This window comes from Prosopis cineraria, unplaced genomic scaffold, assembly GCF_029017545.1.
Source record: "Prosopis cineraria cultivar Desert tree isolate PC_DT_omini unplaced genomic scaffold, ASM2901754v1 PC15, whole genome shotgun sequence".
NCBI classification, from domain to species: domain Eukaryota; kingdom Viridiplantae; phylum Streptophyta; class Magnoliopsida; order Fabales; family Fabaceae; genus Prosopis; species Prosopis cineraria.
Window position 1 is genome coordinate 5,345,353 of NW_026555346.1, and position 23,223 is coordinate 5,368,575.

Here is a 23,223-nt window from a genome sequence, read left to right on the forward strand (position 1 = left end):
CTTTACCTTTTTTCACAAAATTAATCTCAGAAATTGAGAGACAAATAATAATGAATAATATTTCTTATTACATAATTATCTGACGGGATCGACTTGTCATGGATGACTTGTAAGGTGTTCGGTTTGATGCCTACTGTGATCATTTATTGACGATTAAAAAAAAAATTCTTTTAATAAATAAGTTGTTTTTTGTTTGTTTTATTTTTCTTTTACTTTTTTGGCCAACAGGCAGTCAGGACTTAACATGTTATTAAATGTTTGACTGAAAAATTTTATATACGCAAGGTGTCATACATCAATCATGATTTATGATATTTTTAATTTAAAATATAAATATTTTTTAAAAAATTAAATATTAAAAATGTAAGACTTTTCATATATTTTTTTAAGTGTTTATAATAAAAAAATTATTTTATATTTTTTTAAATTAAAACATTTTATTAAATATAAATAAATATAAAAATAAAATTTATTAATGATAATTAATTATTTTATTTTAAAATTTATAAAAAGCATTTTACATTTTTTAGTTAGGGAGTGTTGAGTATTATTATTTTTAATAATTTTATTGTTAAGTAATGTCATGAGTTCGGTGAATGCAAGAATTTCTTTCAACAAGGAGGAGCAATGAAATAAATTTCAAAAGGGGCAAAAATATTAACAGGAAGTGAAATACTTAAATGCAAGACATTGATTAAATATATTTTAAGGAAAAGAACGGCCTGCGAAATCCCGACTTGCGACGGAGAATGGCGGCGGTGCCGGGAATTCCCACTGGGACCGCCTACTCATCCTTGAGCTGCCAGGTCCGTCTGTCGCACGTGCGTAATCTGTTAAGGCACACGTGTCACATGCCCCCGCCAAAATATATTGTCATTCATAAATACGGATCGCATGCCATAGTCAACGTGGTCACTCGTCGCTGCACAAATCGCAAAATGGGAGAAGCCATTGATTATCGGAAGCTCCAATCAGATTTCCTCCTTGTCCTCCGTGGCAGGCGAGCCTCTGAAGGTATTCAGAATCAATATAGGATTACCGAAGGAAGCATCCGCGTTTCACTTGAATCTTCCTTTTTCCATTATTGTTCTCGATTTTATTCGATTCCTTAGCTATACAATTGAACGCGAGTAGTGAACTGGCTGATAAAATCATCGTGTTGAACGGCGTGTTTCGACTTCGTATGCAATGAATATTTTTACTCGATGTCTGAAATTCTTACTGTTGTTTCAGTTCCGCTACGCGTGGAGCTCGCGAAGCCAGTGGCGAACCCTTTGTATCAGGATAATACTCCACCTTCTGCTGAGGTTCCGACTTTCTCTCGAAATAGTCCCTCTTCTCTTGCATGTGATTTCTTTTTCAGTTGATTTGATTTATGAACCTATACCAGGTAAGTTTGGAGTCGTCTCTGAAGGCGAACATTGAAAACTTTGAACACTCGCTGAAGGAGGAAAATCTCTATTTGATTACGGAGGTGATTTGAATTCATTGGATCTTTTATTTGAATCCAGAAAAAAGCTTTAATTCTACAATGATATGCATTTGTTGGTATTGAGCGTATGGTAATGTATCAAGTGCTGACGGTGCATTAGGAAGGAGAGCAAGGACGCTTGCCTGCGCTGATTTTGAGCTTGAAGGAGAACACAAATCAAAGAAGGCCAGCCGTTGTTTTTCTACATAGCACGAACAAATGTAAAGAATTCTTACGCCCGTTGCTTAAGGTGGCTACTTTTCCTATTTTTCTCTGGTTCTCTGCAAATTCTGTAATGGATTAAGAAGATGCTTTCTCTCAGTCCATGGTTTCTAATTTTGTTCGCTTTATGTCTCAGGCATATGCTTCACGAGGATATATAGCAATAGCCGTTGACTCTCGCTACCATGGTGAACGCGCCAGCAGCACAAATACCTATCGGGATGTGTGTGTGTTTTTTTTTTAATTTGTATTTCCCCTCTTTGCTTTACTAAGTTTTACCTTGATCGATTATTTGCACTGCATTATGTAGAAAAAGAAATCCTGCTTAAGTATTGCCTTAATTTTATGTTACTTTTATTGATCATTTCTCTTTTAACTGAAGAGATCGAAAACTTTTTCTCCTTGAATGTGTGTCTGGGTCCTTCATAAATAGAATATTAATTACAGTATAGACTTAGAAACTGATTATAGTTTGCTTTTCTTCCCCTGTTTCTTTGTTTTGGAAAAAAGGCTCTTATTTCTGCTTGGAAAACGGGTGAGACAATGCCATTCATATATGACACGGTAATTTCTTTATCTATTATGTATTTATGCTGTTTTTCTCATAATAGTTACTTAAGACTGAATTGTGCTATCTTCTCCGAATGAAAATTTGAAACATATCATGGAATTAGTGGCCTAACATATGGTTAGTTTAGTTAAAAGCAGGTGTATTATTCTCTGTTGTGGCAGGTCTGGGACTTGATAAAATTGGCAGATTATTTAATTCAAAGGGAGGATATTGACTCTTCTAGAATAGGAATCACCGGGATATCTCTTGGAGGTTGGTTTAGACTAGTTGAAAGGAATATGTCTGACGCCATGTCTAATGTAACCTGTAACGCATGTTATTCCTCTATGCAGGAATGCATGCATGGTTTGCAGCATTTGTAGACACCCGCTATGCTGTGGTAGTCCCAATGATTGGTGTTCAGGTTACATTGAATTTTTCTAATGGAATATTTGTTGATGGTGATGTGCTTTAGCGACAAGTAATTGAAAACTTATGTGCTAAGATATTGTAGGGGTTTCGATGGGCCATTGACAATGACAAGTGGCAGGCTCGGGTTGACAGTATAAGGCCTCTGTTTGAGGGTTAGTACCATTCAAATAAATTAAAATATTTTCACTAAAAAATCATTTCCCAATTTGATTTTTTTTTCTTTCGCTTTTCCTGTTTTATTGTCTTCAGCCTGATTCTTTCTTCTTCTTCTTCCTAGATTTATATATTATTGATTTTATGCCTTATATAAATTCAATGATCCTGCGTGTTTCAGTTCGTGCATGCACTGCTTGATTTATATTTGATGTATAACTTAATTGTTTTCACAGCGATGACATTTTCTCATTCATCATAGACTAAAGTTGCATGACAAAGTTGGAGTAGAGTTTGAGTAAAACCTAGAACTGCAAATAAGACATGAAACTGAGTCATATTGGGTATTGATTGAGGCATGATGGTGGTGAATGCATATCCTGAAGTTGGTGTTGTATATTCATTCCTAATGCTCTTAGGGTAATGAATGCAGTGGCTCGTGATGATTTGGGAAAGACTGCTATTGACAAAGAAGTGGTCGAGAAGGTCTGCCAATTTTTTATGACTTTGACACTCTAAATGAATGTCTATTTGCTTCGATAATTGATATATTTGTTGCTTTGTCATAAATGTAAAACTGGATTGTCAATGCTTGATGCATCGGTACTGACCCATCAAACAGCTTTGTTCCAGTTATTCTGTCTGTCTCTGTTATAACAGGTATGGGACAAGATTGCTCCAGGCCTAGCTTCCAAGTTTGACTCGCCATACTCAATTCCAGCTATTGCACCCCGCCCCCTGCTTATTCTAAATGGTGAGATCCTTGCTTGTGCGTTTAAATTTATTTTGGAAGAGTTATATACGAGCATTCACAAACTTTAGCTAGAAACCTGATTATTCTGTTCGAGTTCTTAGATGTACAAATCAATTAAACCATGCCATGATATAACCTTGTATTGTAGTCGAGATAGTATGATAGACCTAACTCAGTTGAATTATTTTGGGTGTTCAATTTTTGTGTGGTTCTGATGCAACCCAACAAAATAACCAAACTTGATGCAGAAAAAAATAAAGGAACAGTGAGCAAAAGTTGAGGGAAATGCTGAGGTCTAATGTTAATGTATTCAAAATGCTAAGCCAATGTTACAAGAGACACCATTGAGTTAGATCAAACCCTATCCCTTGTTACAACCAAAATACCAGATCAGAAATAACACAACATAAAACACAGCACTGCGCTACTAAGCATGCCCTTAGGCTTTCGAGAGGCTTGTCTCTTCTTACAACCATATTCAAAATATAACCTCCCTTTCAAAAGACACTAACAACTACTTGATGAAATATAAGGATATCATATTTTGAAGAAACCTAGGCTAGTAGATTATTATTATTGTATTTTGCTTTAGCTTGTGAAAAACCTACGTAGGTTGTAGCTTCTTTTGTGTTATTTTGTAAAGAGGGAAATTTGAACCTTTGCTTTATATGGATGAGCTATGAAGCACCAATACTTCAAAAAATTAAACGTATTCATATTTGATATGATACTTGTAAGATATTTTAGCATTTGTATCCCATATCCTAACATTTGTAATATAATTTTTTTCAATAATTGTTTACTATATCACTTAAAAACTTGAAAAAACCCTTTATATTTTGGTTGATTGTTATAAATATCCTTTTATTGTTTTAGAAGTTCTTGTTTAAAAATCAAAATACCTACGCCTCTATCATAAAATGTTGAAATATATATTACAAATATCCCTACACCCATATCCTTAACTTTTGAAAATTTTTCGTATCCCTATATCATGCTGTATTGTATTGGATACTTATACCCATATCTATGCATCCTAGTGGACGAGTGATTAAGGTTTCCTTAATAGGTAGGAAAGTTTACTTTAACTAAATTAGGCTTTGCTTTTGTAATGCAAACTTGAATGAATGAATTTCTGGGTTAAGTGAATATTCTCCCTTTCAATTCTGCGTTTCTCTCCCTCCATTCCCCCTCCCTCTCAGTTCTCATCTCTCATTTCTCCCTCTCTCTGTTTCTATATTTCTCTATTTTCTCCCTACTCTCTCCCTCAGTTTGAATCCGTACAAGTATGTGTGAGTGCCTCTTATATCAGTTTGGTATCAAAGCCTCATTTTGAGCGCTCTTAGGCTCTTCCAATTGCTGGAGAACAGAGAAAACTCGCCGGAAAGTCCCTGCAACCTTTGTTTTAATGCTGCCTTGCCCAGAAACCCTGATTCGTGTTTAAGATACCACCACCACTATGTTTAGGAGGACAAATTTGGTCAAAACCTGAAGTCTTGCTGCCTTCCGACATCATACACACATCCACATGCCAGTGGACTCTCTGCGTGTGAACTTCACACACTAGCCATGCGCTACCATACAGAAGCCTCTAGAACCTATTTTTTGTTTTCTGAGGTGTTTTGCAAAGTTCCCTCTGTTCTGACCAATTTAAGAGACCCAAATCATCAGCTAAAGCCTAGTTTGGGATAAAATTTCATCTTTTAGTCTATAAAGCTATGTTGGTGAGGCTGATAACCCTCTGAGAGCCTGTGTTTTCATTGTTTTCTGTGTTATTTTGCATAGTTCCTTCTATTCAGACCTATCATATGTGCAAGAAATCATTTACGGAAGTTTAGTTTGTGTTCACTAGGTTCCAAATTACTAATAGTTACCTTGAGAAATCTTAGAAGGCTCATAAGGAATATGAGGATCAAAAAATTTAAGAGTTGAAGGAGTATATGAATAGTAAGTTTGACAAAGCCTTAAGAACTCTCAAATGTTTAGGCCACCAAAGGGGTATGGAGATAACTTTCTCAAAACAAGATTATGATATTTTCAAGGCACAAGAGAATGGTACACTCATCAAGAAGGCTTCACCAATACCGGTTGTACCAAAAAGAAATTCTAATGATACTAGTGGTCTTGAAATTGGAAGCTTAGCTATGGAAGAAGTCAAGGTAGTAAATGAGGCCAACACAAAGTTTATTAAGAAACAGGAGAATGAGGCTGATTCAGAAGAAATCTCCATGAAATATGAAGGCATGAGTCTTGAATTGAATCAAGGTTTCAAATTGGTAGTCAAAGATCTTGAGTCATAGGCTTTAGAGATTTATCAAGTTAGGGAGCATGACGAGAGGAGTATTCAACTTCACCAAAATTCTAGTTTCCCATTGGTTATGAAAGAGAAGATTGTTTTTCCACTTGATGATAACCTCAATAGCAACCTTGTTCATCGAGAAGGTTTTCCAAATCACTATGATCAGCTTGCTTACTCTCCACACTCTCATTTTCCACTACTTTATATGTTGGAAAGGATCTCCAGATTAGCTTTAGTGGAGTTGCATTAACTTCTTTACTCTCCGGGGGAGAGTTTCATCAAGTAGGAGAGAAATGATAAAATATAAGAATATCATATTTTGAAGAAACTTAGGCTAGTAGATTATTATTGTAGTTGCTGTTGCTGTTGTAGTAGCAGCAGCAGCATTTTGCTTTGGCTTGTAAGAAACCTATCTAGGTTGTAGCTTCGTTTGTGTTATTTTAATACTTTTAAGGTTTCTGTTATTAGTAGGAAAGTTTAGTTTAAATAGATTAGGCTTTGCTTTTGTAAAGCAGACTTGAATAAATGAATTTCTAAGTTATGTGAATGCTCTCCCTCTCAACTCTGCATTTCTCTCCCAACGTTCCCCTTCCCTCTCAGCTCTAGTCTCTTATGTCTCCCTCTTTCTGTTTCTATATTTCTCTAATTTCTCCCCTGTTCTGTTCTTTTTTCCCTACTCTCTCCCTCAGTTTGAATCCACGCAAGTGTGTGTGTATTTTACATCACTACTATAAGCCCCAAAAACACCTTGCACAATCTCCGACACCACTTTCTGCTAAAACGGCCCTAAAGCCACCCTGAGTCAACTCTAAGCCTGCATAGTTTGCTCCTTAAGAACAAGAAGAGCAAGGGCAACGTTCTGCCTCTCCTAAAGTGGCTTTCCCTTTCTTGTATTTTCCAATGTTTCCTCTTATAGGTTTGTGCAGCTAAAGTGATTCTATCAGGTTCTTTCAAGTTGTTTGGAATTGAAATACTCTTCTACATTGTAAACTTCAGGTGCTGAAGATCCTCGATGTCCCCTCGAAGGTTTGGAAGTTCCAAAGTCAGATGCACGGCAAGCGTATGGAGAATCTCACTGTCTGGACAATTTCAAGGTATAGAATTCTAAAGTTTGAACTCGAACATGTTATTCTTTCCTCTGCTTAATAAGAAGATTTCATATGTAGAATGCTGCACCTATCTCAGTGATGCAACAATTCGTAAAAAACCTGCCATACCAAGGGGGGGAAAATCTTTTTTGGGTTTAAAAAAATGATGATGAGGGCAGCAGATTTTAAAATTTTTTGGGCATAGTGTTATACATACATACATACATATGAAAAATCTACCCCCCCTCCCCCCACCTCTTTTTGGGGCGAGAGGAGATTGGGGCAAATCACCCCTAAACTGAGTAACTCCAGCCCGCCCTTGGCTAAAGATTGAAAGGAAAGTTACTTAAACTGCAGTCTTGCTCTGCTATCATAGCCACAAAAAAGTGCATGTACACATAAATGGTGGGTTGTTTGCGTGAGCGTAATCCATTTTGCCATTTTATTATTGAAAATCGAATCATGTGATATTTTGATGACGTTACGTGTTTTATTTGATTCTTTCTGCATCGCTCACATTTGCATCTGTGCTTAGACAATGGGCCATTGTTGCACACAAATAAGACTATTTGTTCAAACACAATCAAGGAGGGGCTGGGGGGTAATGAAGATATGAGTAGTGAGACGAGGCTCTAATTGATTCATTCTCGCTGTATCAATAATTAATGAAAACAAAAACTGCCGAGATTAGTTGAGTAAGTCTTGGGTTTTATTTTATGTAGTTTTTTTTTTCATATTTTATTTTGACATGGGGATAAAAGTTTTTCCATCACTATTTTCTCTTAAGATATACATTTTCGTTTACATCTGATCTCTTTGCTATAGCTGATCGTGGAACCTGGAATTGAGCACCAAACAACACCATCCATGATGAAAGAAGCATCTGATTGGTTCGATAGGTTTTTGAAGGCTTAGCTTGTGCCCTCAGATTTCTCTCTCTCTAAAATTCCAGACCAGCGCATTTCAGATTCCTTGGTATATGATCCGTGGGAAATAATAGCTTGCTTTGTCCCTCAATGTATCCCCAGGACTTTCCTGTCTCTCATTCTGTCATTTAACGATGTTTAGTGTGTGCTTGGTAATCAGTTCATTTTGATCAACGTCTATATCCTCCTGATGTAATAAAAAAATAAAGATGTTTGAATAGCGGTGGTTTCTTTCACAAATATGACGAAGTAGGATTGTTTGAGGGGAATAAAAAATTATATATTCGTTCTTGTCCGCTACAATACAAGGTTTGTTTGAGAGTTTTGATTCAAATGCTAGGGTTCATTTCCTTGTCTATCATATTATTTTTTTCCCATAATACACCTATTTATTAGATTGTTTTTATCTTTGCAATTTTTTTAACTATTGAAAGGCAGAGATATTTTTAGAAAGGTGTCACAAATCATCTATGCAGTAATTTGAAATAACTAATTTGTTTTTTGGGAACATTTCGGAAAATTTCTGATGCCAGTACAGCATTAGTGATCTGACACTATCGGGTATGAGCATCTGGATATTCTTGGCTGGATATTTATTAATTATTTTACTACAAAGAAAGTCATCACTTTTATAGATACCATCAAACACCATGAGAATCATCTGCTCGTGTCTTGAAATCTATAATTTGAAGTGAATATAGACGAAGAACTGCCCGTAGCAGTTGCTGGCTACCTTAAAACATCTGAGGGTATTAACACATCACACATAACATCCATATATTTACGCAGGACCATTTCCTGCAGCTAAGAAATACACAAGGAACGAGTTCTCTGGATTCTCAAATAATTCAGCCCTTCTTTGGCATTGCTGCTAGTCGAGTGTACATTCTGGCCATGGACTGGTACCCTCTAACATCGCCTGAACGCAAAAGATTACCTGTGCACAAAAATGCATAAGTAGTAGTAACTTTCATAACACTTAATCTGGTTCTTTTTATAAGTCATTTTTACCAATTTCATCAATATCAATATAAAAAATAACACAAGGAATAAAAATAAGTAAAATTGCAAATATAACTCTCAAATAAAAAGCAAAAAGTAAACAAATAATATAAGATTAGTTTTTCTATCTTTCTCTCTCTTACTTTTCAAGGGTAGTTTGGAGGTTTCAATTTGAAACAAAATAATCCAATTAGCTAGTGACTTACAAAGTGAACCAGATTATGCTTCTAAAAGGTGATTAACATACAAGACTGGAGGAGTAATCTTCAGAAATTTGGATTCTTACATCACAAAAGTGAACATAAATATGATGCTTTCAAATAAAATAAAAGAGCCAAAAAAAAACAATGTAATAATGAAAATATGAAATATGAATCCCATATTTCTTGTGTCACTCTTCAAATGTATAAATCCATAAATGCGTAGGATCCAATTTACTTCCCAATTACATGTGCATGTTCAGCCCAAAAAAAAAAAAAAGAGTATAGCAAGCATACAGCTCACTCTTAAATCGTCAAAAAAAAAAAAAGAGATAACTTGAATTTGTCAATTCATCCTAGAATAGAAAAATGTGATAGAAGACAGTTATATGATCAATAACAAAATTCGGAAAAAAGGGTGTCAAATTCAGGCATTATGTGCAACTTAAGATATCATAACGCCTGCAAAACAGAACCTCTTCTAATGCAAGGCGCCTCTCAGTTTCTCGAACACAATTGATGCAGAAATTACGGTTTAGAAAGAAAATTCCCATATGACCCATACCTTACGAATTCTGTGTCTTAAATTAGATCTTAAAAAACATGATGAAATACATTACCAGGGAGGACAACTAAATGAGGTCTTGTACTTGAATAGATACCTTTCTCCTTACTTTTAAATCCTATTACTAGAGAAGTGATTATAATCATAAATTATAAAATTGATCAAGAAGTGGAGAAAGTTCGTGAACCTGAATCACAATTCAATGGACTGTCAGGTTCTGGATGGGCCATCAGAGCTATTATAGCCCTACAGACAGATTGAAGTGTCCAAGCTGGGCTCCAAGCATTTTTCAAGATATCCAGACATATCTCACCTGTCTGAAAAGGAAGATTACTGTTACTAACATATTAAAACATCACCAAACATCAATTTGCCAAAGATAGACGTCCACTGTGAGTTGTTTATAAAACTCAACAAAGCTAATAGTGGGCATAGAACTAAGTCTTTTCTAACCCATCAAATGCTGATAACCACAGAGTTCATTGATTTTTTCTGCCATAACGAAGCATCCTAGACAAGTGGCTAAGACATATTAGTTACATTATATACACCTAGAGCATATTTGCATGAAGAATTGCAGATTTTATTTTTAATTTTAAAAAAGATTTCGAGATCCATGTTTACAGAAGACACAAGGACCCATTGCTTACAACATGGATTGCAAGCGTATTTAATCCATTCATTCCCCAATCCCCGCACAAACCATGTATAAAAGATATGACATTGGCATCAATTTCGACCCAATTTAGAGCAAAATCTCACAGATGGCTTGATTGGGAAATTGTTCTTCAACAAAATAAATCATAATGATACATTTCTTATAAATGCCTTTTTCCTCCCTAGTTATAGTATGCTCGAACTTTATAGGTGAAGCACCACCAAGATGAACTGATAGTCACCTTGTGGGGATCCTACCTTAAAATGTACATTTGGGTGAAATATTTTAGTCAAAAACCGAACTTGAGGAGGTTGTAGAGGATACTGCTCCGGAACAGCAAAAGCAAGCTGGAAAACACCCCCCTCATAAGGAGTCTCTGATGGTCCCTACAGGGAAATGAAAGGAATCAAACTAAACCAAACCAACTTGAGCAAACCAAAGATGTATTATGCTTTCTTCTATATGACTAAGCATACCTTGATAAGGGCTGTCCATTTGAAAATGTTAGAATCATCACAGACAAGTTGAATATCTGGGTCAGCTGTTTTCTCTCGTTGAACCTCTTTATATTCCTTGAACAATCTTGCTCGTGATGCCTGTATAGAGCACATAATCCAGGTTGCATTGTAAGGCATTTATTAAAAGTTATGCTAATTAAGAAACATTGCATCCGGAACCCGCAGAAAGTGCAATAAACCATAATTGTCAGTGGGAAGATAAAAACTAGTGGGGGAACTTTGAAACAAGACAGTATTACAATCGTTGCATAAAATATTAAGAGCACATTTGAGTACAGCCATTCAATTGCTTCTATTCTAATAAAATATCCAGCTAGTCCTTTCAATTTGTAAAATATCTCCATAAAATTCACCAAATATAACATACATAATAAATCAGCAGAGCAAAGAAGGTATCTAATGGCATCCAACCTGCATGTCTGATACGATCACACTGGAAACAAACCTCAACGGAACTTGTAACTGCAAAGATAAATATTCCATTATTCGTGTGCCAAAAATGAGAATCATAGGCAGACTATATTACAATCAGTGGGGGCATCTGCCCCTCCTGAAATCTCTGAAACATGCATAATTGATATCATACCCTTTTAATTTTTGCTCCAGATGCCTTAGCAAGCTAATTGATTCAGGCAGCTCCTCCAAGCCACTGAAGAATGACAATGATAACACTCTCACAATTAATAATCTTCCAATTTCATCTTGCAATTTATGACCATGAAAAGTGTTGCCTGGAGTGAGTAAGGTGTGCAATTGATTGTTTCTGTCAGTTGCTTCTAAATTCACAAACCAATAAGCAGCAGAAATGATTTAAACCCAAGCTTCAATCAAGCCAAGTCATTTAAGAGATCATGCATCACAAATACTTCGAGAATTTTCTAAATTGATGATAATCTACAGAGATTAATAAGCATAATGCCGATACGGAACAAATCCAACAGTGCACAAGCAACACAATCCAAAGCATACAAGTCGCTGGTAATAAAAATGAAGAGGGCACAACTATAATGGCCAACACACCATTCAAGCGAAAACTAGAGTAATCACAGTTAGAAATCAAACTCAATCTGTAAATATTCACAGGTGCAAAAGCGCCAATATACAAACGGTAACACCACTTCCAAAGCCAGAATATAATGAAAAAATTAAAATAAAGAAAGAAACGGTGAGATGGCGTCCGCCACAGGGTTAACAACCACGCAAGGAGCAGATGAGGCGGGAAACAAATTCAAACCTAGATTCAAAGCCAGATTAAACAAGTCAGTCTTACCAGAATTTTGGGGAAGACGAAGCCCTAGGGTTCGAATCTTCTTCAATAACTGCCGGAGAACAACCACGCAGGGCTGATAACGGTAGACGGCGTCCAACGGCGAACTCGACCAAGTGCGGAATACTTGTGCGTCGACCAAGAAAAATGGATCCCCTTCTTCTATCAAGCGAGATTAGGACTGCCCGCGGGCGTTTATTTTTTCCCCCTCCCAAAATTACCAGAAGCGGGCGGGTTGAGACTTGAGAGTATCGGATCGGGCTGTCATCAAGTGGTTATGGGGTCGGGAAACGGATCAAGAAGTCGATTGACCCGTCCAATATCCTCTTGGGAATTAGGGTTAGGGAGGGCCGGTCCAATTTCACTCTGGGCGTTATCCTTAATGTGGTAAAAGGAGTTACAGGCAAAACAAATAACTTTTAATCATATTTATAGGAAAATCAATTGATGCATTGATCTTTTAATCTACAAAATATCGAATGAAAATTTTGATATAATTTTTTTTGACAATCCATCAACAGATTGTAAAAATTTAATGACTTTAGATATGATCTAATTTTAGTTGCTTTACACAATTTTTACCGTGATTTTATATTAAAAAAAAAAAAGCAAGGTCGAGCCCATTAGTAGCTAACGGATTCATAGGGTCAGGAAACCATGAACTTGCTTTTTCGTAACCCTAAGCATAGAGTTCAGTAGCCTTCAAAGATGGGTTCCAAGATGCATGGGAAATTTAAATGATAAAATCAAAAGAAAAAATTATTATAAATTATTTCATATGTAAGATAAAATTTAAAAAACCTATTTAATTTTCCCTTAAAAACACATGGAACGTTTTCGCCTTTATCTGAATGTACTCGCGCTATGACTGGAGTGGCAAAATCATCCGTTGTGACTCCTAATGAGAAGCCCCCTCGTGTCAGACTCTTTTCTTTTCCATGTCTGTATTTTTATTATGTAAAAACAAAAATGAAACATTTCGCGTTAAATATCAAAATTAGAGAACAAACCTTATATAAACAATGACCAGATAATCTTAACCCCCAACAAAATAAAACGATAACCAAATGACCGTCCTAATTGTCTAATGGATTAACGATTGAATGACGGTATGGTGCCCAACATTTTTTGAGCAATGACTTTTTATAAACATCATGTGATACTCTGTTTCTTTTTATCCTCTTCCCTGGATTTCATTGCGAGAATAGAAGGAAAATAAGAAAAATTATTGCTTCTCATTTTATTAAAAGGAAAAATATGTTTGGAAGAATTACAATTAAATCTCACATAAAAAAATTAATTATTATAGGGCCTATTGATAATTGAACTAAACTGCATTGACAATACAATTTAATTCAGTTATTAATAGATCTTACAATAATTAATTTTCTTATATAGAACTTTAATATGATTCTCCCAACATGTTTGCATACATAGACACTAATTATTAAGGTACTGAAAATCAGATCGATCATTGAACTAGTTAAAACACTGGATTAAGGGTCAATTGTTTAATCGGAGGTCAAGCCAAAATCAGACCGGTCATAATAAAATATAATAATTTAAACAAAATCACATTAATTCTCAATATATTTATTCATATTCAAGATTTAATATCTCATATAATATACAATAACAATTCTAACAATAATAAAACACAACATTTTAAATATTCATCCTTACATTCTTTCAATCATTAAATAGCCTAAACTTAATCATCATCAATACTAAAATTTTAATTAACTTCATAATTTATACTATCTGAAATGATAAGAATTATTCCAAAATAACAAAGACTATAATAATATAAAATTAAACAATAATTCGTTTATAGGTAAAACCGTGCAGGTTTTCAAAATATGATATATTAATAATATAAAATATTAATTTTTTGCCTATAATAAGTATTTGTTTCAGCTTTTAGGCTTTTAGGCTGGAGCTACTAACCTTTCGCCCTGTGCACCACCAATTAATAATGCACATATATCCATTAGTTGTCCTCTTTCATCCACCCACCCTCAGATATATCTGTTGGTTATTAAATAGCCTATCTCAATTTTTTCTTGGACAGATAACTTTTTTATTATTGATCAAGTCAGTTTTTATTTTTCAAATTTATTTACTATTTTTAATTTATTTATTTTTCTAAAAATAAAAGTGTAATGTATCGCAGTAACCAGAGTCCAAAAAAGTAAGAAACTTTCTCCAGAGCAAAACAAATCAAGTATGATAATGCATCTTCTTCATCTTTCCTTCTTTCTTCAAACTAGAAGCAACAGACCACGATGAGCAACTGAACGAGAAAAAAATGGATAAACCTAGACGCACAATCGAGAACGTCGAGGGTGAGACAAGGAGGCAAGCATTAAGTTGCTGAACTGCTAAAGTGAAGGGAAGCAACAACGTCAACAGAAGACAGCAACGCTGGCATCGACGGTGAGGTGAAGTTTTTCAAACAAAGTGCACAGTGAGATACAAAGGCCAGACGGCGATTCTTCAGAGGGGCAGAGCAGCGAAAGTCAAAGAAGATTTGAATTTCTAAAATTAAGGGCTAAGGATTGATCGATTTTGACTTCAAACAGAGAAGACGTTTCAATTTTTTTTTAACCCAACCAATTCAGTGAGTTATCCGGTTTATCCCGAATTAATCCCAAGATGACCCAGTTAGGCCGGGTTAATTCAACAATGAGTTGGTGCTTAAACTAAATCGGACAACTGACTGGTTCACCAATTGAACCAGCCGGTCCAATCCAGTTTTCCATTCCATGCTAATCACCAAAGATGTTTGATACTGTAGTTTTCACACCTTAAATAATGCTAATGGATACCCCATGCCTGTGGCCCAAAAAATAACGAAGGGATATTTACGAGCTTCTTCACCTCCTTTACAGAACCATCATCAGTCTACACTCAACAGTATCTATTTACAGCTCTATAATCGCTAACATGGTACCTTCCAATTTAATGCAGTGTTGAAAAGGAAACCATCCTAGCTTCCTCGTCCACATCTCACATGGTGGTTAATGCCTAACGGCCCTCCTGCCAAAACAGCTCCCGCGAGAGGGGAGGAGGAGCGACAACTCTTGATAACTTAACTATGACGAGTAGGAGTAGGATGCTCTGGCCAGTTTTCTTTTTAGTGTCTTTTTAGAATGAATGTACATAATAATCACGATGCCATTTCCAGGCAAGCAGCAGAATATGGCACAATAACAACATATATATGGGAAAATGGGGGGAGGGGAAAAATTGCAGACCGAAAGTTAGCAAATAGGTGAAAATTGCAAGCCAGTCATAGTTTTACATGCTACCAGCTCGACCTGGAGTGGGTTTAGATTTGAATTTTGCCATGTCAACAAGGTCCCCAAATAACTTGTCCTCTGGTTTGGAAGGTTTGCCTGGTGGCATATAAGATGAGGAAGAAACCTGGTAGGAGTTTCTCAAACCATTATCATCTCTAACAGATAGGCCGTACATTTGCTGCTCAAGGTATGGGACCCCTTGTTGCTGACCGTAGCCATATCCCGAGAATTGGTTGCCATACATCTGTTGAGGATACATAGAAGCCAAAGGTGCAGCTTGCAACTGAGGAGAAACCATACCCATATATGGTCCTGCCCCACCCTGCATATGCTGAGGGTGAAAGCCCAACGGATTGCTGTGAACAGCATGGCTATTCATCGGTGACACAGGGCCATTAGCATTCGGCTGCATATACATTCCAACAACTTGGTCATTCGCCAATGCCGGAATTCCCTGAGCATGTGCACCACTCTGAACATGCGTCATAACCACTTGAGTGACTTGCAGTGATGCGGGATAATTGCTGCCTGCTACTGGACTACCGTTATCAGTTGGTTGAGCTTCCCACGGCGGTGGTGGCAACGATTCACTGTTTTGCACACCTAGAAGACATAAAAACGTGAGTTACACAATTACCAGAGTACGGAATTTGAGAGCGCAAATCCTAACATTTACATTCTCCATTAGACAGCAACTCATGCATTTTTTGACTGCTAATCAGCTGTGAAATTTGAAGACAGATGAATTTGTCATCACAAGAGCTTGCTGAAAAGGCAAGAGAATGTAGAGCAGGATTTGTGCCCTGTAGAAAATGTTTCAATTAAAAACTAAAGAACAATGTGCACCATAAACTGGTGAACCTGACGGCAGCTGCTGCTGCTGCTGGGCAACCTGACCATTCCAGGTAGGACCTGTGCTCTGTGAGTAAAGTGATTGCTCAAAATGAGGTGACCCAACATTAGTCACACTTCCATTAGCATAAAATGGACCTTGTGAAGTTATGGCCGTCTGCTGTTGTTGACCGTGGGGGGCTAGTGGACTGGTCTGTCCACCAACATTAGTTGGCTGGGTTAGCTGTGTGGAAGTCAGTTCACTGTTGCCATTTGAAAACACATCAAAAAGAACAAGGGCATTCTGCTGAGACACGGGATTTGTTGGTTGCTGTTCTCCTAGAGAAACAAGAGCAAGTGAAGTCTCTGCTTTTGGCGAGGCATAATCATCACCACTGAGCAAGTCCATCTTGGGATCAGCCTTAGCATGAGGAGCTGAACCATTAGAAGTGGGAGGAGCAGGAAGCAATAATTGATTCAATGTTTGAGACCCACCTTCAGCGCTTGAACTGAACATGCACAAATGAAAATATTAAGGTGCAAAGAAACAAAATAATAAGAAAACTTACATAACTGGAAGCACCTTATTCTAGTTAAGTCAACATGAAATGCAATTTCATACATCAAGCTGTTTCTACCTTTGCCTGGAGAAAATTCAGACTCCGCATGACATGAAAATACATAAAACCTATCATATTAATAATATGTCTGCAGCCGAACATCCAATACCTAGTTCCCCAAAGACAAGATCCTAAGTGAAATAACCCAGATACAAACACAATTGACAGACAATAGTTGAACATGATTTGACTAATAGGATTAACTATTGCCAACAAAGTCCAATTATCATTACATAAATTCTGCTGGTCAAAAAGAGAATTAGTTAGAAATACAGCAGCTAGATAGCATGGCCAGCAATGTAAAGCAATAGTAAAGAATGGATTACCTCCCATCAGTTTGTTTACTTGCCTCTCCATTATCAACCAAAGGACCAACATCTACTAGTGCTCCAGCAGGCTCAGACTTCACTTTCTCTGTTTGATTTGCAACAGAAACACCTGAAGCGATGGCTTCATGCTTTGCTAATACTCGCTGAAGATCATCATTGAGAGCTAGACCTTGGCATAGCAGCGATTCATCCCTGAAAAACAGAAAACACCATAAAAATAGCTTTCTTTATTTTATTTTATTTTTTAATTCCATTGGAAGCAAGACCAAAATGAAGAGAATAAGATAATATTGCACCACTATATCATAGTTTGAGGATAAGAATATTAGGGCTTACGAAGTTGAATTAACAAGGTGTACCACCCTTTGCTTGTAGGTTCGACACTGCTCCACTAAATCAACAATAACCTCCTGCCTAAGGCCCTAAAAATAGAAATAATGGTTATATATAGGACTTTGTCAATGCAAAAATGATAAAAACAACTTAATTTTGTGTTAGAGGAAAAACATATTTAAAGCATGCTTTTCAAGGGTTCAGAAAGGCCAAATTAAACCAAAGAAAGAAAGGCCAAATCAAGCACAAAATTTTAGTTTAAGAGAACAATCATATAATTGTTTACCAGTGTCTGATTTTGAGTTTTGCATAAGCTACACCTAGATACTTGAGTGTAGTACATTACAAGGACATAAAACCAACACAAAACAATAAGCCTTATCCCACTAGATAGGGTTGGTTACATGGATTGTACAAGAACATTGTGCTCTATCATCAGCCAAGCTAAATTCAATAACTGATTCATGATAAACCTTACCCTATATAGTATCCCTGACAGGGGATAAACACTTTGAACCCAATCAGTAGCCAAATTGACAAAAGCCAAGACTCTATGACATGTTTGCCACAAAATGTATTTTCATACAATACATCATATTTTAAATGTTCAAGTAAAGCAACTTACTTCTTTGTTACTTGGCTCTATTGCAGTAAGCATTTCTGCAAGAACGTCCATAATACCACGAGCATTCTGAATTTCGCTCAAACTGGCAGTAGAAAGTTCAATTCAAAAAAAAAGTATAATGGCATGAAATGCTATTGCTATGTACAACATAGCATAAGAAGTACAATCAACTTATGGCTGATTGTAACACCAACAGCAGAACATATAAAATGTACAATGTGCTAATCTCAATCCAAGGCAGGTCATCAAGTCCTATTTCTTATATTTAAGAGAATGTATTACGAATAAAAAATGGGTGTATCAAAACTTCAATTCATTTTCATAGCATATAAGCAAGAAAGAACAGAGAGCCTCCAAATCATACTGATCACTTTTATGCTATGCAGGATAGATCAAGAAAAGAATAAGCAAAAGGGAAGAAAAGTGAAAACTTTATCCAAACTTAAATTAAGATAGTTTCTTATTTCCTTTTATTAAATATTTGATTTCATCCCCAAACATAGCCCAACTATAACTCTGAAATATATGAAGCACAACCATCTTAAATGAAGAAATACAAAACAAATATGCAAGACTAGGCCAATAACTTAGAACATGTCATCAGAGCTGCAATGAAAAACTGTCGCAGATAATATGATGGTGATACTGTCATTTTGGTCAATATGATAATGATAATTGGATAAGTATATATAGCAACAAAATCTCTGACAAGTCACAGTCCATAAAGAATGTTAGAGGTTGCATGAGTTATAGATTAAGAAATGGCCACAATCAACAACATAAACAATAAAGCCAATTGCCCACAAAGGGGAAATAGATGAATAAAAGGAGATAAAAATGTACCTTAGAGTTGGAAACTCAGGCTCTGCAGAGGACTCAGCTGCATCCTGATGGGCCTCAGAGTTGCGTAAATTTTGAGGATATGATGACAATGGTTGTGTTTGTGGAGGTGTGAACACAGGTGCAGATTGTTCAGACCTTTTAGGGAATACTGCCCCAGCACGCTGAAATAAACAAAAACTTTAATTTTCATCTTTCAGAGGGAAATATGCTAAATGTTCTTATAAATTGGTTTCCTCCACACACAAAATGGCTTGTTAAAAGATAACATTGCCAAACAATCTCATATAAATAACTTTTTGGTAAACATACCAGCAGGTCCTGGTATGCAGCATAATATTGCGGGTATCTAGCCCTTGGTCCTCCAAAAGCTTCTTGCCAAGTATCTATAAGAATCAGAATCTTCTCTCTGACATGAAAATCAGGCTACAATTGGCACAATAAATTAAGTCAACATTCACAACATGGAAGTTGGCATACCATTGGATAGTAGTGAAAAATTTCAGAAATAATTATACCTTCTTCTTTGCTATTTTCACCATCTCATGAAGCACATCTCTCTCCGCGACATGCATGTGAACAATGTCCCCACAATTCTTTATGATTGTCTCCAGTAGCTAGAGTAGACCATTATAAAACAAAATGAGCTTTTCTAGTCAAAAAAGATGATAAAGGAATGGTAAATAAATACAGGCAAGCGATACTGCTTCCCGTCTAAACAGACACTATTACCTAGAAGGGTTCAGAGGTGCTCTGACAATGAAGGCAAAATAAAACAATCACAAGAATAATGCATAATTAAACAATCATCATTGAAGTTTAAACAACACACTGATAGTGAACCCGCTCTTTATAAGTATTGTGCAAAGACTTCCTAATTAAAAATCTAGACAGCGACTGATAGGCACCCAAGCTGGAAGAGAAATCCTCCCTTGAAAGGTAGCTATTGAGGTGGGGAGACTAAGCAGTTGACATTACTCGATGTAGGATATAGGCATCTCATGCTACTTTGGTCTCTATCAATAACACGTGAAAGCAACTATGCATGGGGCTATTGAGAAATGGCCACACCGAGAAATTGTCCATCAGTCTATGGATAGTCAAACACAAAGGAAGACATCCACTCTGAGAATATGTTCCAGTTTAGTAGAAAGAGAACCCATCGCAGCCATATTCAAAGGTAAATTCTTTTGTTATCAAGAAGTAACTGCATGAGAAAGATATGATAAATGATTGCCAGAACATCCTTCATCCCATAAAGTAGTCATTTTCAAAAGTTCAACAGGCATACTAATAGAGGTAATAACTCAGTAGACAGCTAGACATCAAACAATATCACCTATGTGATATTCCATTTCGCCATCCCTGAGAGACTATATCACGATAACTCCAACTGGTTATTTAAAAAAGAATCCACCTAATCAAAGCACTAGTCAGTCTCATTCCATCTATCTAATAAAGCTAATAAAATTTCCAATTTCATGCATGAAGATTAAAAAATTGATAAATCTTACAAATATTGGTCAATTATGACAAAATTTCTCAGGAGGACATCAAACTCTTGCAAATTGATAAATCAAATCAACCAATGTTAACATCCAAACTGAAAAGGTAAAATCAATGCTTTCATGCTTACAGTTAGTGCAAGAAGTTGAACTTTTGAATTCTTGCTTCCAATCCGCTTCTTTATACCTTTAACAACATCCTTGGCTTGCCTGTTAAATCATCACCAGACTGAGTTTGCAAACTCTGAGAGCTTAAAGGGGGAGCAAAACTTGAACTCATGCATACAATTGCAATTATGCCCCCCTCCAAGAGGGGGAAAAAACTAAAGTTGAGATGCCAATACATGCTTAGAGAACAACAGATATCAACTGCAAAACTGCAAAACATCACAAAGGTACATGTTCAGATATGCCTCCTTCAGGCCCTCTTCACTCCTTTCTTTTTAGGGTCAACATGAGGTCCAAGTTTGGCAAGGATTCAAAATCCATATGCTCAATTCTTCTGTATATAGTAACGTTAAAATGTTAATTCCTGCTTTTGTTTTTCTTGCTACAGGTAGACAAACTGTGGCCTTGCATTCTCTGTTGGAATTAACAGGATAAGAAACTACTACTTCGCATACGTAAGAAACGTATATTTTTCAAGTTATTCTACCCAGTCCCAGTTTTGCAAAATATGTGGGGAATCATAAATTCTCAGATGCGTTTAAAAATATTTTTTATGCATAAGCATGTATAACCGTTCGTCCCACAAAATGGAACTAGCAAGTAGCAACTTATGGCGAAAAGTAGCAAATTAGATATCACCCAGCACATGTCTAATCGTCTGATTAAGCGCCAATTCCTGACTCCAGAATAGCCAATAGCGAGCTAATACCACTGGTTAATCAATACCATAAAGTTTGGCAAGTCAAAAAGATAGATGGATCAAATATAAAATCCGAAGGCGTGTGTTTAAAATTAACAAGCCAGATCAAAGAGGGCGAAGAGGGAAGGCCTGATAACGATCAGTTGATTAATTGCCACATCGAAACCCAGGTCCAACATCTAGTCCAAAGTCCAAAATTCTTCAGCCGAGATTTCAATATTTCATTACTTTTAAAGCAATATACAGGTAACTTCACTATTATGAACAAATAAGAGAGAGCTAAGGAGAATTTGCAAGAAAGATGAAGTCCCATCCGTCGATACAGTTAAACTCTACGGCTTATCTCAATCGCCGATTGGTATTCCCGAAATCACATAAAAGAAGTTTCAGTCGCAATTTTTTTTTGAGAAACCATACTACAATATTGATTCGATCAAAATACAAACAATGTCACACATAAAAATACATATTTCAGTTATATAAGAAGAAGAAAGCAGAGAGAATCCGGTGCTATGCATACCCGGGGTCGCCATTCAGCATGTCACAGATCTCGATATTCATTGCCCAGTCAGGACCAATGAGCATGTCGCTCGTAGCTCGTTCTACCATAGAATTCACCATCTCGGCTCGCTGAGGACGATTCCAATCTGGTGATCTTTAACAGAATACCAACAAGATCGAATACAGTTCGGGCAATATCACAGGAGGAACGGGCTTCTGTTCCTCTTCTCTCTCCTGCACGCTCTGCCCCACGAACTTTGCTTAGTTTGCTTGTTTGCTATGTGAAAATCTTTTAGGGCAGGTTTGGATGATCGGAGTTCTTTTTAGAATAAGAAGATCACAAGAAAAAACTGAGATCGAATATTAATAAAAGGATGGGAAAATTGTAAAATAAAAACTTTAAAAATCAAACGATTGTTCGTTAGTTATTTTCACAAATAATGAACAAAATACATCATTAATAACATGGGACAAGAAAATACATTATTTTTCCATGACAATGTGTTAGTGTTTCTTAATTTCTTTTTTTTTTAAATCACACGTAAAAATAATATCAAGGATGTTTGCAGGGTACTTCGAATGTTGCCTCCGTCCTGCAGTCTACAATATATATTTAGCATCATGAAAGTTGAAGCTAACGTAATTTTATAACCAACCATCGTAAATTAAAATAACAACCAAAGAAAATACGGAGTAAATACAGAAAGAATCTTGTTCTGTGGAAAATGCAAACTCTACTGACTTTAAATGATAATAATGCTTTAAATGATAATTCATCTGGCCACAATAACAATTGAAATAACTTTTTGGACGGGAAAAAAAGTGAGAAAAAAACAAATAAGATTACCTTTTTCGAAGCAAGTGGCATAGATAATAACCATACAAGCAATACTGCAAAAGTTAAGGTTATATTCTCCATTAGCGTCCAATAAATTAATGCTCATGTCAAGCATAACTGCCCTCACTAACGATTTATACTGGAATTTGGAAGTTCAATCATGCCGCTATTGCTTTCATCATTTTGCTGCCCACGCATGCATGTCACTTAGTTCATCATCGGTCTGGCAGATTAGGCCATTATCAGTTGAGAATATTGAGACGCTTCTTCTTCTTGTTTTTTTTTAATAAGCGTATTGAGACTTTTCCTTCACTGATCTGCAAATTGGTGCAGCAAATAATTCAGTGAAGATCCTTCACTTTTCTTTCTTTCTTTCCTTTTTCTCACCCTTTTCATTATCATGAGTCCCTACTACATACTTTTTCCTGTTCCTTTTTTGTTGGTCATACAGTTCCTTTCTGATGAACTCCTTCACCGTCGCCTGTGTTTTCCAATTTCGCCCCAAAAAGAAAGAAAGAAATGAAAC

At 36.2% G+C, this 23,223-nt stretch overlaps 3 protein-coding genes across 5 annotated transcripts; 1 reads left to right on the forward strand and 2 right to left on the reverse strand.

The window, feature by feature from the left end:
* Positions 1-715: 715 nt before the first annotated feature.
* On the forward strand, positions 716-8,186 carry LOC129294279 (uncharacterized). The gene is made up of 13 exons (XM_054932503.1): positions 716-1,014; positions 1,234-1,307; positions 1,391-1,474; positions 1,593-1,721; positions 1,830-1,916; positions 2,204-2,257; positions 2,426-2,516; positions 2,597-2,667; positions 2,758-2,827; positions 3,262-3,314; positions 3,489-3,582; positions 6,878-6,975; positions 7,795-8,186. The coding sequence occupies exons 1-13, from the start codon at positions 750-752 to the stop codon at positions 7,882-7,884; spliced, it is 1,260 nt and encodes a 419-aa protein (XP_054788478.1). The 5' UTR covers positions 716-749; the 3' UTR covers positions 7,885-8,186.
* A 355-nt stretch (positions 8,187-8,541) lies between these two features.
* On the reverse strand, positions 8,542-12,377 carry LOC129294281 (protein PEROXIN-4). Of its 2 annotated transcripts, none has more exons than XM_054932505.1 (7): positions 12,109-12,377; positions 11,425-11,569; positions 11,250-11,300; positions 10,797-10,916; positions 10,578-10,706; positions 9,850-9,979; positions 8,542-8,832 (listed from the first exon to the last, which is right to left on the reverse strand). In XM_054932505.1, exons 3-7 carry the CDS (start codon positions 11,253-11,255, stop codon positions 8,744-8,746), a joined length of 474 nt encoding a protein of 157 aa, XP_054788480.1. In that variant the 5' UTR covers positions 11,256-11,300; positions 11,425-11,569; positions 12,109-12,377; the 3' UTR covers positions 8,542-8,743. The 2 variants fall into 2 exon arrangements, with proteins under 2 accessions (XP_054788480.1, XP_054788479.1); XM_054932504.1 differs by having other exon boundaries at positions 11,425-11,487; positions 12,109-12,376.
* A 2,887-nt stretch (positions 12,378-15,264) lies between these two features.
* On the reverse strand, positions 15,265-22,230 carry LOC129294324 (TOM1-like protein 9). Of its 2 annotated transcripts, none has more exons than XM_054932584.1 (10): positions 21,879-22,230; positions 20,622-20,700; positions 19,504-19,602; positions 19,298-19,411; positions 18,989-19,149; positions 18,146-18,227; positions 17,524-17,609; positions 17,185-17,379; positions 16,254-16,747; positions 15,265-16,010 (listed from the first exon to the last, which is right to left on the reverse strand). In XM_054932584.1, exons 1-10 carry the CDS (start codon positions 21,977-21,979, stop codon positions 15,406-15,408), a joined length of 2,016 nt encoding a protein of 671 aa, XP_054788559.1. In that variant the 5' UTR covers positions 21,980-22,230; the 3' UTR covers positions 15,265-15,405. The 2 variants fall into 2 exon arrangements, with proteins under 2 accessions (XP_054788559.1, XP_054788560.1); XM_054932585.1 differs by having other exon boundaries at positions 16,269-16,747; positions 21,879-22,218.
* Between the last annotated feature and the right edge of the window lie 993 nt (positions 22,231-23,223).